Source organism: Gracilinanus agilis, chromosome 1 (assembly GCF_016433145.1).
Source record: "Gracilinanus agilis isolate LMUSP501 chromosome 1, AgileGrace, whole genome shotgun sequence".
Classification (NCBI taxonomy): Eukaryota; Metazoa; Chordata; class Mammalia; order Didelphimorphia; family Didelphidae; genus Gracilinanus; species Gracilinanus agilis.
In genome coordinates, this window is record NC_058130.1 from 131,692,073 (window position 1) to 131,706,011 (window position 13,939).

At 37.0% G+C, this 13,939-nt stretch overlaps 1 protein-coding gene across 1 annotated transcript in view; it reads left to right on the forward strand.

Moving 5' to 3' along the window:
• Positions 1 to 13,939, forward strand: part of LOC123248525 (katanin interacting protein) — a 148,325-nt gene that overhangs the window by 90,787 nt on the left and 43,599 nt on the right. The window contains exons 10-12 of the mRNA XM_044677331.1: positions 3,489 to 3,617; positions 7,540 to 7,807; positions 10,005 to 10,142. Coding sequence (XP_044533266.1) covers positions 3,489 to 3,617; positions 7,540 to 7,807; positions 10,005 to 10,142 — 535 coding nt within the window. The remainder of the gene's footprint in view (positions 1 to 3,488; positions 3,618 to 7,539; positions 7,808 to 10,004; positions 10,143 to 13,939) is intronic.

A 13,939-nucleotide genomic window follows, 5' to 3' on the forward strand; every position in this document is an offset into this window, starting at 1 on the left:
AGTCCAGGATGACATTAAGGTTTTCAATCTGAGTGATTTAAAGGATAGTAGTTCCCTCAACAGTGATTAATCTAGTATTATTAGTCTGGCCTTTTAGGTTACAACATGTCTTCCCACATCCAAGCTTTCTATTCTCACATAAGCTTCTGTTCTGATAGTTCTGATATTTTATTGTTTTAATACTTTTCTTGGCTCTCTATTAACAATGGAATAGAGTTTATATATCTGACTACTTTCTTCCCTATTTGTGTTTTGATTTTTTGGTTGATATCTTCACCCAATCTTGAAGGGAGTTGCTTCCCACCCATCCACATCTCTACCTGTGGAAATCCTCCTGTGAAAGGAAGGATCCTTTCTGTGGCAATCATCTTTTCTTTCAGAGTCCAGTTCTGGTACCATCTTTTCCATGATTTGATCTTACTCCCCATAGCTGAAAATTATTTCTCCATCCTCAGATTTCTTTTTGGACGTCATATATATTTGTACACATCTCATTTTTCCTTTTTATAAGAAGGCATATATCTGCAAATTAGTTTATTCTACCTAATATATTATAAACGGTTGAAATCTGTTGTTCTTCTTGTTGTATCATTTATGACTTTGTGGCCCTTTTAGGGTTTTCCTTGCAAAGATAACTGGAATAGTTTGCCATTTCCATTCTCTAGCTCATTTTGCAGATGAATAAACTGAGGCAAACAGGGTTAAGCAATTTGCCCAGAGTCACACAGCTAGCAGATCAGACATTGGAGTCCAGATTTGAACTTGGAAAGATTAGTCTTCCTAACTCCAATCTGGCATTCTTTCTACTGGGCCACATAGCTGTCCCACTTGGAGCCAGAGATATATTTTATTTCATCTCTGCATTTTCAGCATCTAAAAGTTGAGTTGACCTTAGAACCAGGAAGACCTGTATTCAAGCATACCTCTGTTAGATACTGTGTTATCCTGGACAAGTGATTTATCTTGTCAAGATCCCAGGCAACTTTCTAAGACCAAATTACAGAAAAATGCAGGTCTGTATCAGCAGGCAGAGATTCTACATATTAATACTTCATAAATATTTGTTGGATCTAATTAGTTAATAAATATTTTAATTTAATTTAAAGACTTAAGTGTCATTAGCATCCATTCCCTCCTCTAGGAGGCAGGCAAATCAATAAGATCATAATAAGTATACAATCAAATGATTTTCTCTCTAAGACCAAATTAATATTTAGTTTATACCTTTCATCTGAGAATCTCAAAATATTCAATAAAAATTGGATGAGATGCTAGCAATATGTGGTACATGATTTAATATGGCACCTATTACTTGGTCAAAAAAATACTTTCATGAAGATGCTGAAACATCAACATTTGTCTCCAGTTGACCCAAAATTCATTTTGGCTTGGAAATCAAGCCACATCAGGTTAGGAGGCAGGGTCACAATGTAAAGAACACTGGACTAGGAATCTGAAGAAGTAAGTTCTAAACTCTGTCCTGCCATAAAATTGCTATCACAGTAAAAAAGTTCCTGCCCTTCCTGGGGCTTCAGTCGCCTCTTCTGAACATTCGCGGGGCTTAGACCCAATCTTACCATTTGTAGAATCCTATGAGAATGTAGGATTCATGGGATCTTGAAATCATGGACTTGGACCTGGATGTGGCCTTAGTGGCCATCTGTTCTAATCTTCTCATTTCACAGATGAAAATGGTGAGGCCCAGAGAAAATCAAGGGTAACTTAAGCTATTTAGTGGCAGAGCAAGGATTTCTACCTAGGATCTTTGGCTCTATCTACCAACTAAACTAAATTCCTCCAGGGTCCAAGCTGCATCTAAATCACTTAGCCATCCTGTTTATGTTTTACTGAATACTAGTTCCCCTCTTTTATATAATGTAGTTTCTTTCCTCATTTTGTTCCAGATATATTAGATTTGTAGGCATTTATCATATAATGTTATGTCCTTGATTTTTTTTTATATTTCCCATATTAAACTGTAAGTTCCATAAGGGCAAGGTAATGTTTCTTTTAAACTTTGTAACTTCTCATGCCTCCCACAGTTTTTTGAACATAGTAGTACTTAGAAAATGTGTGTTTAATGAATCTATGAAAGAATAAATGAATGAACTAATTCCTACTCCTGAGGATCTTTAGATTTTAACACTGTGTGTATGTGTACACATATACTACAAATATAATGATAGTATAGTATGATTAATATAATATATAATATGGAGAATCAATCCAAAGTAGTTCAATACAAGGCATTTTGAGAGGATACTAGCAGCTGGGAGGATCAAGAAAGGCTTCATCTAGGAGCTGAGGCTATCTCTTAAAGGGAGAGAGAAGGATTCTTTTAGAATCTGCTAATGCAAAGGCATGGAGATGGGATATTGCATGTTATGTATGAAGACTAGAGAAAAGGCCCATTTGTCTGGATTATATTATGTAGGAAAGGGAGTAATGTCCAGTAAGATTAGAATATTCTTTGGGAACCAAGTCATAAATGTCACTGAAAACTAAACAGAAAAACTTATATTTTAGATTAGAAGCAATAGGGGGTCATTGGCATTTATTGAGCCGAAGAGACGTGGGAAGAAAATTGTGAGTCCAATTATAAGGTCATTATTTGACTTGTCATCAAATATGAATTTGAAAGAGAAAGCACTAATTTAGTTTATGCTGCCACTTCACTAGCTAAACAAGGTGGGATAAATAAACTTGAAATTAGTTTTCCAGTTTCCCTTGTACTTCAGTGAGGTCAATTTAGCCTGATCATGAGGAAATGGAAGTTCACTATGAGATAGCAGTGTGATATGACTGCCCAAAAAATTACAACCTTTATAGCCAATCTTGCATTTAAGTCCAACATGATGATCCTGCTATATTCAGTTCTGGTCATACCATATCTGGGGTGTTTTGTGTTCTTCTCTGGGGAAGCCACAGTTTAGGAAACACATGAACAAGCTGAAGAGAAAGAGAGAAGAACAACCAGGATGGGAAAGCCTAGGAAAATAATGCTACATGAAGATCAACTAAAGGAACTAGGAAAATGATGAATCTGTGGGTGAATGGTGGGTGTGGCCATTGGTTTGAAGTAGTTTAAAGGCTGTCTTGGAGAAGAGGATTAAATTAGTTCTTTGCCCCACAGCCAGAATTCAGTGAAATAAATGGAAGTTGAACAAAATATAAAATAGTTTCAAATATAATTATAGGGAAAACTTCCTAACAATTAGGGTTCTATGTAAAAGTAAAATAGGCTGCCTTAGGAGGTAACATGTTCCTCTTCAATAGGGATCTACAAGGAAAGGTTTAATGACCATTTCTGAGTGTGTTATAGAGGATATATATATCAAATATAGGTTGGGCTAATGGCCACTGATGTCCCTTTCAGCTCTGAGATTCTGTTCTTCAAGAAAGCATCAGTTGCCATGCAGGAGATGCTTTCTCACTTGAGAAACAATGAAGTATTTTGACAAAACCCTGTCTTTTGTGTTTGTCTCTAGAATCCTGAGTATCCCACCAACAGCACTCCCTGTGATTTTAATTTCTCCCTTCTGAATACACATGGACAATCAGACCCCCACAGTGATGCAGACAAAGAAAGGATACTTTTAACTATTCATGATGTAATGGTAAGATCTCTTTTCAGCATTATACCAATGTGGACCAAGAAAGAACCATAGAATTCATTTTGATTGTTCAAACAATTGGACTATAATTCGAATCACTAGTTGAGGTCCTTTACTGGCCACAGGTGAAATGTAAAAAGCAAATAACAAGACCAGCATTTTATGACATCAAAAAAATCCTCTGCTAAGTACATCAAGAGATTTAAAGTGGTATCTGAGAGATTTATCTGATTCTATTAAACATTACATTCTTTGGAATTAATAATCACAAGCAAGAAACTTTTCTGAATGCCTTTCTTCTATAAAAGTACAGGCCCTGCTGAGAAAAGAAAATGTTGCCCTGGAATTGTTCTGTCCTGCCAAAGGATGTTGAAAATATTATTGGTGCACAGCCCAGAAGAAAGATGCTCCAAGATGACAGTTTATCAAATGTATTCTATGTTGTTTTAAGAAAAATGATAGAAAGGTCATTTCTAAGATAGATAGTATTAATTTCCTGAATTAATCCATAGTGGAGACCTTCAATGAAAACAATTTCCAAAAGAGAAACTCAGAGAAGGTAGAGAGCATAGGTGAGGACTGTATTCTATGCTTTCTTAGTAGTAGTTACTCCAAAATGTATTCCAAATTCCTGCCAATTTAACCCATAATAAGCTGAACTTCATTTCTGATTCTTCTCACCAGAGATTAATTACACTAATATAAGCCTAAAACTCAGGAGGTACCCTGGTGGTTCAGGCAGGAGTAGAAAGAAAAGGAAACTTTTATTTTTCCTATTCTGAAAACAGAGCCAAATAGGCAAAGTTTGCCTCTGGCATCCTTCTTTGTCCCTTTTACCCTCTTCTCAGACACTAGGTGACCTGTCCTTATATTCCTTACACTTCCCAAGGTGGCACTCTCCCCTGGCTTTCCATCCTTTAAAGGGCTCCAGATACTAAAAGAACCTACTTTATTCCCAATAAAAATTCCCATTTAACTTGAAGGAAAGTTATCTAGTTTTAATTAAAGCCTCTTGATGATCCCAGAAGTCTGTATGGTGCTCAAAGGAAAATGGTTAGCCTAGGGCCTAGGCGAATCTCTGAGCAGTGGTAATTGGTTTTCTCACCTCAGATTTTCCTTAAGTCCATTGTTTTAGTGATCCCTTTCATGTTTTACCTTATATTTATCTGTGTACTTGTAACCTTCCAAGTGAAATGTAAGCACTCTGAGAACAAGAAGGATTTTATGTTTTTCTTTTTTATTCTCAGTGCCTAGCATGATGCCTTCCAAATAATAGGTCTTAAAATAAATGTTTATCAAATTGAATTAAATAGAATAAAATGAGAGGAAAAAATTCAAATAACTGGGAGAAAATATTCTCGGGTATGAGAATTACCACATATCTTAACAATGGAATCCATCCCCTGGCTCATTTCCTTTAAACTTTTTTCTGCTTCACACAGTTTCTTCCCTTCCTCTGTTTTTGAACCCAAAACTTTTTCTAAAGGTACTGAGTTGTTCTCAGGACATTTTCCATGATAGGAGTCATAGGGGCTTCCCCATGGGAGAATTAAGGTGTTTGTGCGTGGAGGAAGGGAATTGAGAAGAGGATGGGCTTAATTTAACGTATAGGGCCTTAATGAGGCTGGCATCTTTAAGTCTAGGCCTGTCTGGCAGCCATTAACAAGATGCACAATACTAGGCCCTACATACCTTCATCTTTGACAAGGTACAAAGAGATTCTTCATTATTAAGCATTTGATTTCTCACACTGAAAAAGCCTAGTAGATGACAAGTGTGGTTATATCACAAAGCTGGGGAAGACATTCTGTTCTTTTTCCCCATTTCCTGTGTCAACAGCTGCTTATCTCTGGGGCCATAAATTGATGAAGTCTGGCAGCTTTGCACTTCAGTACACATAGAGGTCCCAGATGCATAACATACTTTCAGTATTGCCATTGTGGTTCCACACAGATAACATGGATCAGTAGCAAAGGTATGTTCCTTAAGGGAAGTGTGCCCCAAATCCAAGAATAATAATTAGTTAACATGAGTCATGCTGAATAAACATTTAATTTCCTCAACTTATGTCCCCCTCCTCCTGTCCCAGTTTCTAAATATGGTATAGGGAACCCAAGGTTCTCAGAAGCTCTGCCAGTTGAGCATGGGCCCTGGCAGGTCCTGCCATGTGAGCAAGAACTTGAGTTATGGGCCTAACAAGGCATTACATAGCTATGCAGTAAGGACCAGGCTCAATAAGTTGGAAGAAAACTCATTGCCAGAAGATTGGTCACTGGGTAATTTTTTTTCACTATAGGAACTGAAGAGAACTATCTAATAAGATAGCTTTCTTAGTGGTCTTCGGACCACTAGGGCCCTGAGATCCATTCCTGGAGTATTTGCCTATTAATACTCCATAATATGTGTGATTTTCTTCATATGCTTCAACTAGAAGTCTACTATAAGAACCTAGCTGTCTTCTATTAACCTAGACATTAGAGGTTTGCCAAAATATGTAAACAAATGCCATTCTTTCTTCTAATTTTATTTTATTTAGGAAAATATAATTACTTTCATTTAAAAGGTATTCAAATTAATGTGTAATGAATGGGTTTGTTCTTGTCTTTTTAAATGAGTTAATATTTTAAAAATCTATCTATTTTAGTTTCTAATATGGTAAATATCAATAGATATTACACACATAAACTAAAGCTCTTTGGGGCCCTTAATAATTTTTAAGAGCTTAAAAAGCAAAATGTTTGAGAACTATTAGACCAAGGAGGCATGGAGGTGTTATGAAATGCATCAGTAGAAGTAACATGAGCGGGGACTCAATTACAGATCTGGAAAATATTGAAACAACATTGTTTCTATGTAGTTGAGATGAATTTTAAAAAAAGAAATCTTGCAAAGCAGTTTCCATGAATTGAGAGAATAAACTATATCTGATTTGTACACGTAGGTAGTCATACTAAAGTTTCCTTTTCATCTTGGTTTGAAAAATAATGATTTTTGAGTCAATAGACTAAAAATTGCAAATAAACTGTACTGATTTCACATAAGCAGAAGTGTTTTCCTTATCATGAGAGATCTCACAGATTGACTTCTAGATTAATATAGACATAAATAAACCCTTGTAATGGCAATTAATAGAAAGAAAATCTAAAATGTGATAGTTAAAAAAAAGGGCCTGCAGATCATAAACTCCTCAAAGCTAAGAATCCAGTTTTGAGGGCACACTCGTATCCATTTGGGGCAAAATGTCCCCAGTTCATAGTTCCATTAGGATTTGAGAGGGATGGCATAAAAAATGAGTCTAAAGGGCTTTCAGCGTGGGTTCAAAGTGTGTCTTATAAGCTATTTGTGACCCAGGAGATAATAAAGTTTAAGATTTGCTATGACCTTTTAATGTATGTAAAGTGTTTTATAAATCTTAAAAGTGATGCAGAAATGCCAGATATTAAATGCCAGCTATAATTTTATAGGTTTGGGTTTGCAAGCCTAGCATTTCAGAGGCTATTGTTTTCTCCTATATACTCTATTGGCAGGTTGGGATATCTGCCATTTAGGTCTAAGTACTTATAACTAGTAGTAGACCTCAGGTTTTCCATAACCATGGCTAACTGAATCCAAGAGAATATAACATGTTTATCATTTACATTCTTAGAGATTTTGCTTTATACATAAAATGTTAAATTAAACTAATCTCAATACCTGTTCCCCTACCCCATCTCACTATCCAAAGAAATGCCCATTTATCCCTGTTCCTTGTTTCTTTTTTTCAAACCAATCCATGATAAAATACAAGGGTGAGAAGAACAGGATTGGGAATGATGTTTGTTTTTTAATGTCATTTCAGTGGAGATATTATCTTTAACTTCAAGTGACATGTTCTATGGGTACTTATTCTTACTTTTTTTCCTCAAATCTATTTGGACTCTGCTAGGAACTAAGAAAAAGCTTGGAGCTTAGTGTAAATCTACAGAAAAAAGAAAAAGACCATCCCAATGAAGATTATGACTCTATTGAAGAGGACTTATTCACAGAACATTTGCCAGAGGATAAGATTCTAGACTCTTCTGGAGAAGACCTTCCTCTCTCTGGAAGTGACTCTATCCTGGAGGAAGCTCCCAAGCTGGAAGAGGAGGCAAAGGGATTCAATACTGAATGCTCAGACACACTCATTGTACTGGAATTTAACCCAGCTTCCAAAAGTGAGCTATTTCTTACATTTGGTGTGACATGATTTTTGTTTGGTAATGCTTGATGTCTCAAGGTGACACCCCTCAATCCTACCTTTACATCAGAGTAGGCCAGGTTGGGTTAAGGGTCTGCAGAAATCAAAAGATTTTAGTTAGGGCTTCTAAAGGTCAGGTTTCAGTGGGATGAAAAACCAAGTGAGGGAAAGTATGAGAAAAGGTGATTTTTTTTTAGTTTTAAATGTACCAGAAATATATTGGAGCTGTGGACTAAATTGCTTTTTAAAAGAAAAATAAGGAGGAGGTGACCTGTGATGACAGTAAACCTGATCGATCTTAGGATGGGCCAACTGAAGGAGGAAGAATCCATGCCTTTTCCATACATTTGAAGGGTGAGCCACTACTGAGAGAAAACAATTGAATTGGGTAGTATAAAGGAATGGTCTGGGGTGTGAGATGGGATTCGATGGAAAGAGATGCGGCTTCTTGACATTTTAATATTTTTAACAATTAAACTGAAAAATAAGCCCTGCCAGATGAAGTGCTTAGAATTGCATCATGAGGCATACATGAGACTTGGTGCCTGTGGAGTTGTGAGGCCTCCTGCTGCCTTCTAGCTTCAGTGCCTTTGATCAACAGCATCATGCTGGGCTCTTTAACCTCAGTCAAGAGGAGGAGCCATTTCTCACTGAAGAGGGCAACATCCTTTAAGTCTCTGCCAATGGACCCAAGAAAGGCTAATGTGGAAGAGAATGTAGCCAAGTTTTCTTGAACCATCATGTCCACAACACAAATACAGTTATAGCTTGATCCTGAGGGATGAGCTCAAGACTGGTCAGAAATGACCCTTCTGGCTTGGGGCCTTCTCTGAAGAGGACTTTCAAGAGGGCATAATGATCCACATGCAGGTCCAAGAGTTGAGGTCCATAAGTCTAGGGTGTCTGGCCCTTTGGGTGAATTAAATTTAGCAAACATTTCATTAAAACACTTGCATACTGATCACTATGCCTGACACTTGAATAAATATATGACATAAAGATGACATGGACCCTACCTTCATTTAACTGACATTCTATTGTGGTAGGTGGGGGAAGGGTATAGACCCAGGTTTGTGTTTCTTGTTTTCTATTTTATCTAGAAAACGTTGAGCTTAACTCTAGAGCCAACTAAAGCCCTGTGTTAATCCAAGCTTCTTGTCAATCTTTTTGGGTCCAGAAATGGACTGCAACATCCACAATATCTCATATGGGTAAATTCCCTAGGCCTTCTACTGGCAGGAGTTCTGCTATCATAGCAAGGGTTGGGAGAGGCCCCAAGCTCCACAAAGGAGAGGGAGTCAAAAAGTGAAGCACATTTCAGGGAGTTCTCTGTCTTGCTATTTTCTTTTTTGTGTTAAGCATACACGCAGTCATTGCTACTTGGCCACCCCTTGCATTCTGACTACCAAGCAGAACCAAGCATGTACCTAGTATACCAAAAAGTAGTATAAAATGGACATCAGAACAAACTGAAGTTATGGTTTGTCTATCACTACAACTCAAAACCAGTCAGATGGACATAGTATAATTCCAATTATTAACTTGACACTCAAAATTCTGATATAACTTATTAGTTTTGTATCTGAACCACGTTAGAATTCTAGTTGTGTTTGTATTCTTATTAAACAAATGTACATGGTAGTAACTCATTTCTATAGCCCTGCAATGTTTTACAAAGAACTTTTCCTCATAACAACAACATATGATGTAGGTCACCCAATTATTATTCCTAATTTATAGCTGAGGAAACTGAGGCATATTTCTTCAGTGAACTGAAGTGACTTGCATAGATTTATACAACTACTTGAGTTCAGAGCTGGGACCTGAATCCAGCTGTTTTTACTTTGAGACAATTTTCTTTACACCACCACTACCTCACATAGTAGCTTCCATTTATAGGGCTTTCCAGTTTTTTAAATGGTATGTACATATATATGTACCTATATATTTCATTTGATCCTTAGAACAACTCTAGGAAGTAAGTCGTGCAAGTATTATTATCCCAGTTTTACAGATGAGGAAACTAAGGGCCAGAGTTGAAGTAACTTGCCCAAGGTCACACAGCTGGTAAGTTGCAGACCCAAGATTCAAACTCAGATCCTCTGATTCTCTGTGTCCAGGACTTCTTTTTGTCTGGCCATTACACCATCAACAAGGGTTATGATTTCTTACAGATAAAAGGGAAAGAAATCTGTCTGCCAAGCGCAAGGAGAATGCTGAGCTCTTTATTCCATCCAAGCCAGGCACAGCCCAAGGTCGAGGAGATCGCCAGCTTTGTACTGCTTTACAGGACCAAGAGAAATCCTACTCTAGTAAGAGGTCTAAATACTATTCAAAGCAGGCTGAACCTGGACTCCCTCCAGGTGGGGGCTGTGTACTCCACCCCAAAGCTGAAGAAAAGCTTCTTTCTCTGCATTCCTGACTCTTCTTACCAGAGATATAATTAAATTAATAGTCACAAATCTTCTTTTCATATGTCTACTACTCATAATATTGAACTGATTGATTTTATTTTGCTTGCTTAGAGGTGAAGGCTTCTATTGACTCACTGAGCAAATTTATGAAAGCAAAATGTATATTAGTGTTTTGACACTATGTATTAACAGGATTTTATCCCTGCCCTTCATCTGCTTACTTTAGGTCACAAAATTTAGAGAGAAGTCAGGTTTTCTTTATCTAAAGGTGACTGCTTCGCATTTGTTATGTTTGCTAGCACTGTAGGATTTGCAGAGATCTTACACCGAGAATCACTCTCAGCTAAGGCAGTCAGAGCTGGAGTAAGAGAGTGGTGCCTTGCGGCAAATGTCAGGAACAAGTTAAGACTCAATCAGCACCAAGGGAGCCACTTTGGCTTGGCATAAAGACATGAAAGAGGCCTGTTGGGGCTTCTAAGGGTTCTGAGAAAGATAGAGAGAAGGCGACAAAATCTCAGTGGCAATCAACAATATGGGAAATTAAATGTAGTTAGTAGTTAGTATCTTCTAGATGGCACAAGAATGTCAAGGTCACCAAAACTGATGTGGTTCATGGGATCATAGGATTTAAAACTGGAGAGGACTGTGGAGAATACTTTGTCCAATGCCTTCATTTTACTTATAAGGCAACTGAGGCCTAGAAAGGTATAGTAAGTCAAGTATGTTCAATTAATTTTTTTTAACCCTTACCTTCCATCTTAGAACCAATACTGTGTTTTAAGGCAGAAGAGAAGTATGGGCTAGACATTAGGAGTTAAGCGACTTGCCCAAGGTCACATAGCAAGGAAGTGTCTAAGACCAGATTTGAACCTAGGACCTCCTGTCTTTAGGTCTGACTCTCAATCCACTGAGCCACCTAGCTTTCTTTTGGTCTAATAATTTTTAAAAACAGATACATGTTAATATATGATTGTTAGTTTCATATTTAAATTAGAATAAAAACAAGTAAATTTTGACTATTAGATGCTTATGATGGAGACCTAAATGAAATTTCCTTCACAAATAGGTAGGAGGCTAGATATTCCTGTATTAAAAAATGGAATTTCGTGGTAGAGCAGGAATTGGACTTCTCTTTAGACTACTATTATTTCCACATCCATGGTGGAGTGGAAATTCAATTATTACCATAAATTTGGTAAATATCAGTCTTTTACCAAAATCCTTTCCTATGGTGGGTTGAGGAAAAAAATACCTAGTACTATTGACTATACTATTTCTATTGACCAATTTTCAATTTCTTCTTTCTACAATACTATAACACTGAGAAAAAAGAAGAAAATAATATAAAAAAGAAAAGCCCAATTCATTTGTAACTAAGTTAAAAAACATCACATTACCTGGTTTGCAAAATCCTCAAAAGTATGCCTTATATTAATTTCAAATGCCAGGCAAACTTATATGTCAATAGCTGTACTTTGATACTAGAATATTATAGATTTATTATAATATTAAGCCTCTGAAATGAAAATAACAATACAGGCTCTTACTGTATCCTGGATGTTACAGTAGCTCTCCAAGGTTCTGAAAAAGGCTTCTCCTGTTTCATGTCCCTATGACTTCAAATATCAAAGATTGTATATTCATGAACTTTCAACGAAATAAATGAGAAAAGCTTTTCACAAGTTTTTCCTCTTCTCCAGAGCCTGGAGAGGGTGAAAGGACATTGGTCTCTTATGACAGAAACTTTACTGTCCAAGCTGTCAAAGTACTCTGTGGAAGTGACATATTTGAACCACTTTTCCCAGACAAGCTGCCAATCCAAGTAATAAAGCAATATTCCTTAGGTTCACTGAGAGACCACTGCCAAGTCTTGTCATGGGGCTGAATTTCATTAACATTTCTGTCATACCAACCTCAGAGTACATAAACCGATGTCCTACAGCCTTTTAGACCTAATCATGCAGTGTCATAATAATCTGCTGTCCACATGCTTGCAAAAGTCTGCTGCATATTCAAGAATAAGGAGATGAGAAGTAAAGAACAGTGTGTATACCTGGTAGGGACTAGAGGTCAGAGGAGATTTTATTTAGTCTAGGATCCTGACTATCTTATTATTATAAAGTCGTAGGTCTTATTCTGTTTGCTAGTGATTTGCATTCTTGTGAACACAGGGATTTATAGATCTACCTGCTTATGCATTCATCTTCTTTTCCTCTCCCCTTTTCCGCTTCCCTCCCATTCTCAGCCATCATTTCCATAATAAAAACATAGTATGTAAGAGATGGAAAGGCTGGACTGCCATCTCATTTATAGGATAGGGCACACACCTAACCACAGAATCTGAGTACTGAAAGAAAAACATAGAAATGATCTAGTCCAACTCTCATGGTTTATAGATTACAGGCATGAAGACACAAAGAAACTAAAGAAGGGTTCTGACTAACGTGTCACAGTGAATCCATGGCAAACTCTGGGGTAGAACCCAGATTTTCTCCTAGTCTCGTTCTTTCTCTTTGGCACTACCTTCCTGTACCCCTTTACCAATAAGGGTTGAAAATGGGTATTTTCTAATCATTTTTTAAATTTAGTGCAGAAAAGGCACTGAAAGGTCTATTGCAGATTTCACCAAGCCTTATTTACAAAGAGAAAAAAATAGTCATTCTGTGTCCCAGTGATCAATTGATTAATAGATTCAGTGGTTAGCTAATTCCAGTTGTCATACTGTTGATCTGGTATTGTAGTATCAGTCTGGCAGTTTTATTTTCTAAACTCCTAAGCCCTGGGAATGGTCAGATAGCTTCTGAAAGGAAAGAAGACTATAATGTTTAGAGGAGAAGGAAGGACACTGAGTGATGTTAGAGAGAACAGGATATCTGTCCCCACTGAGCATTCAATCAATTCTTTATTTTTATGAGCATAGAAGCAGCACTTTAGGAAGTTAAGTTTTTCTGAGGACTAAAATTTGATAAGAGTCAGACAGAAAAGAATGCAACCTAATTTTTAATTACCAAACCACACATAATCAGACATAGAATTCTTTTAAATGTCCTTGAATATCCTAAATTAGACCTATAGACTACCTGCTGAATAGATATATGTATGTAGCAGAGAGTGGTATCATCTTTATGAAAAGAACGTCTCCATTCAGAATATATTATCCTGGCAGTGCTGGAAACCACCACTGTAGGTTCATCCTATATTTTTTTTTCATCTTCTTGAGAATGCCAGTATTCCTCCACCCACTGAGAATACTTTGCTGCTACTGTTATTAACTTCCACATGTTGGATCTCAGTAAAAGTCTGAGATCAGAAAGGAAAATTCAAATCCCATAACAGGTTTTGTCCCCCTTTGGTTGTTGTAATGGCTTATCCAAGCAAACAGAAATCAGAGCATGTTATTTTATGAACAACTTTTATATTGGTCCATAATGGATAATAGAGGTGCTTGAGTCAAGTTGTACATCTAAACATATTAAAGTTGTTTTATACTTCACACTTCAGTGCTTCACAAATCTATGACTTCATTGATGTGAATATTCCCTCTACCAAAATAGACTGAAACCTCCCACACACAGCAGTAGGCAGTCTGGAGCTAAAACCCATTAATCACCCAGGGACCAACTTTCTACTGATGAGCAGTTCCAAACTTGGTAGCCTAATCCTGAATAGACACATGCAGTTTTTGACCTTCTCTG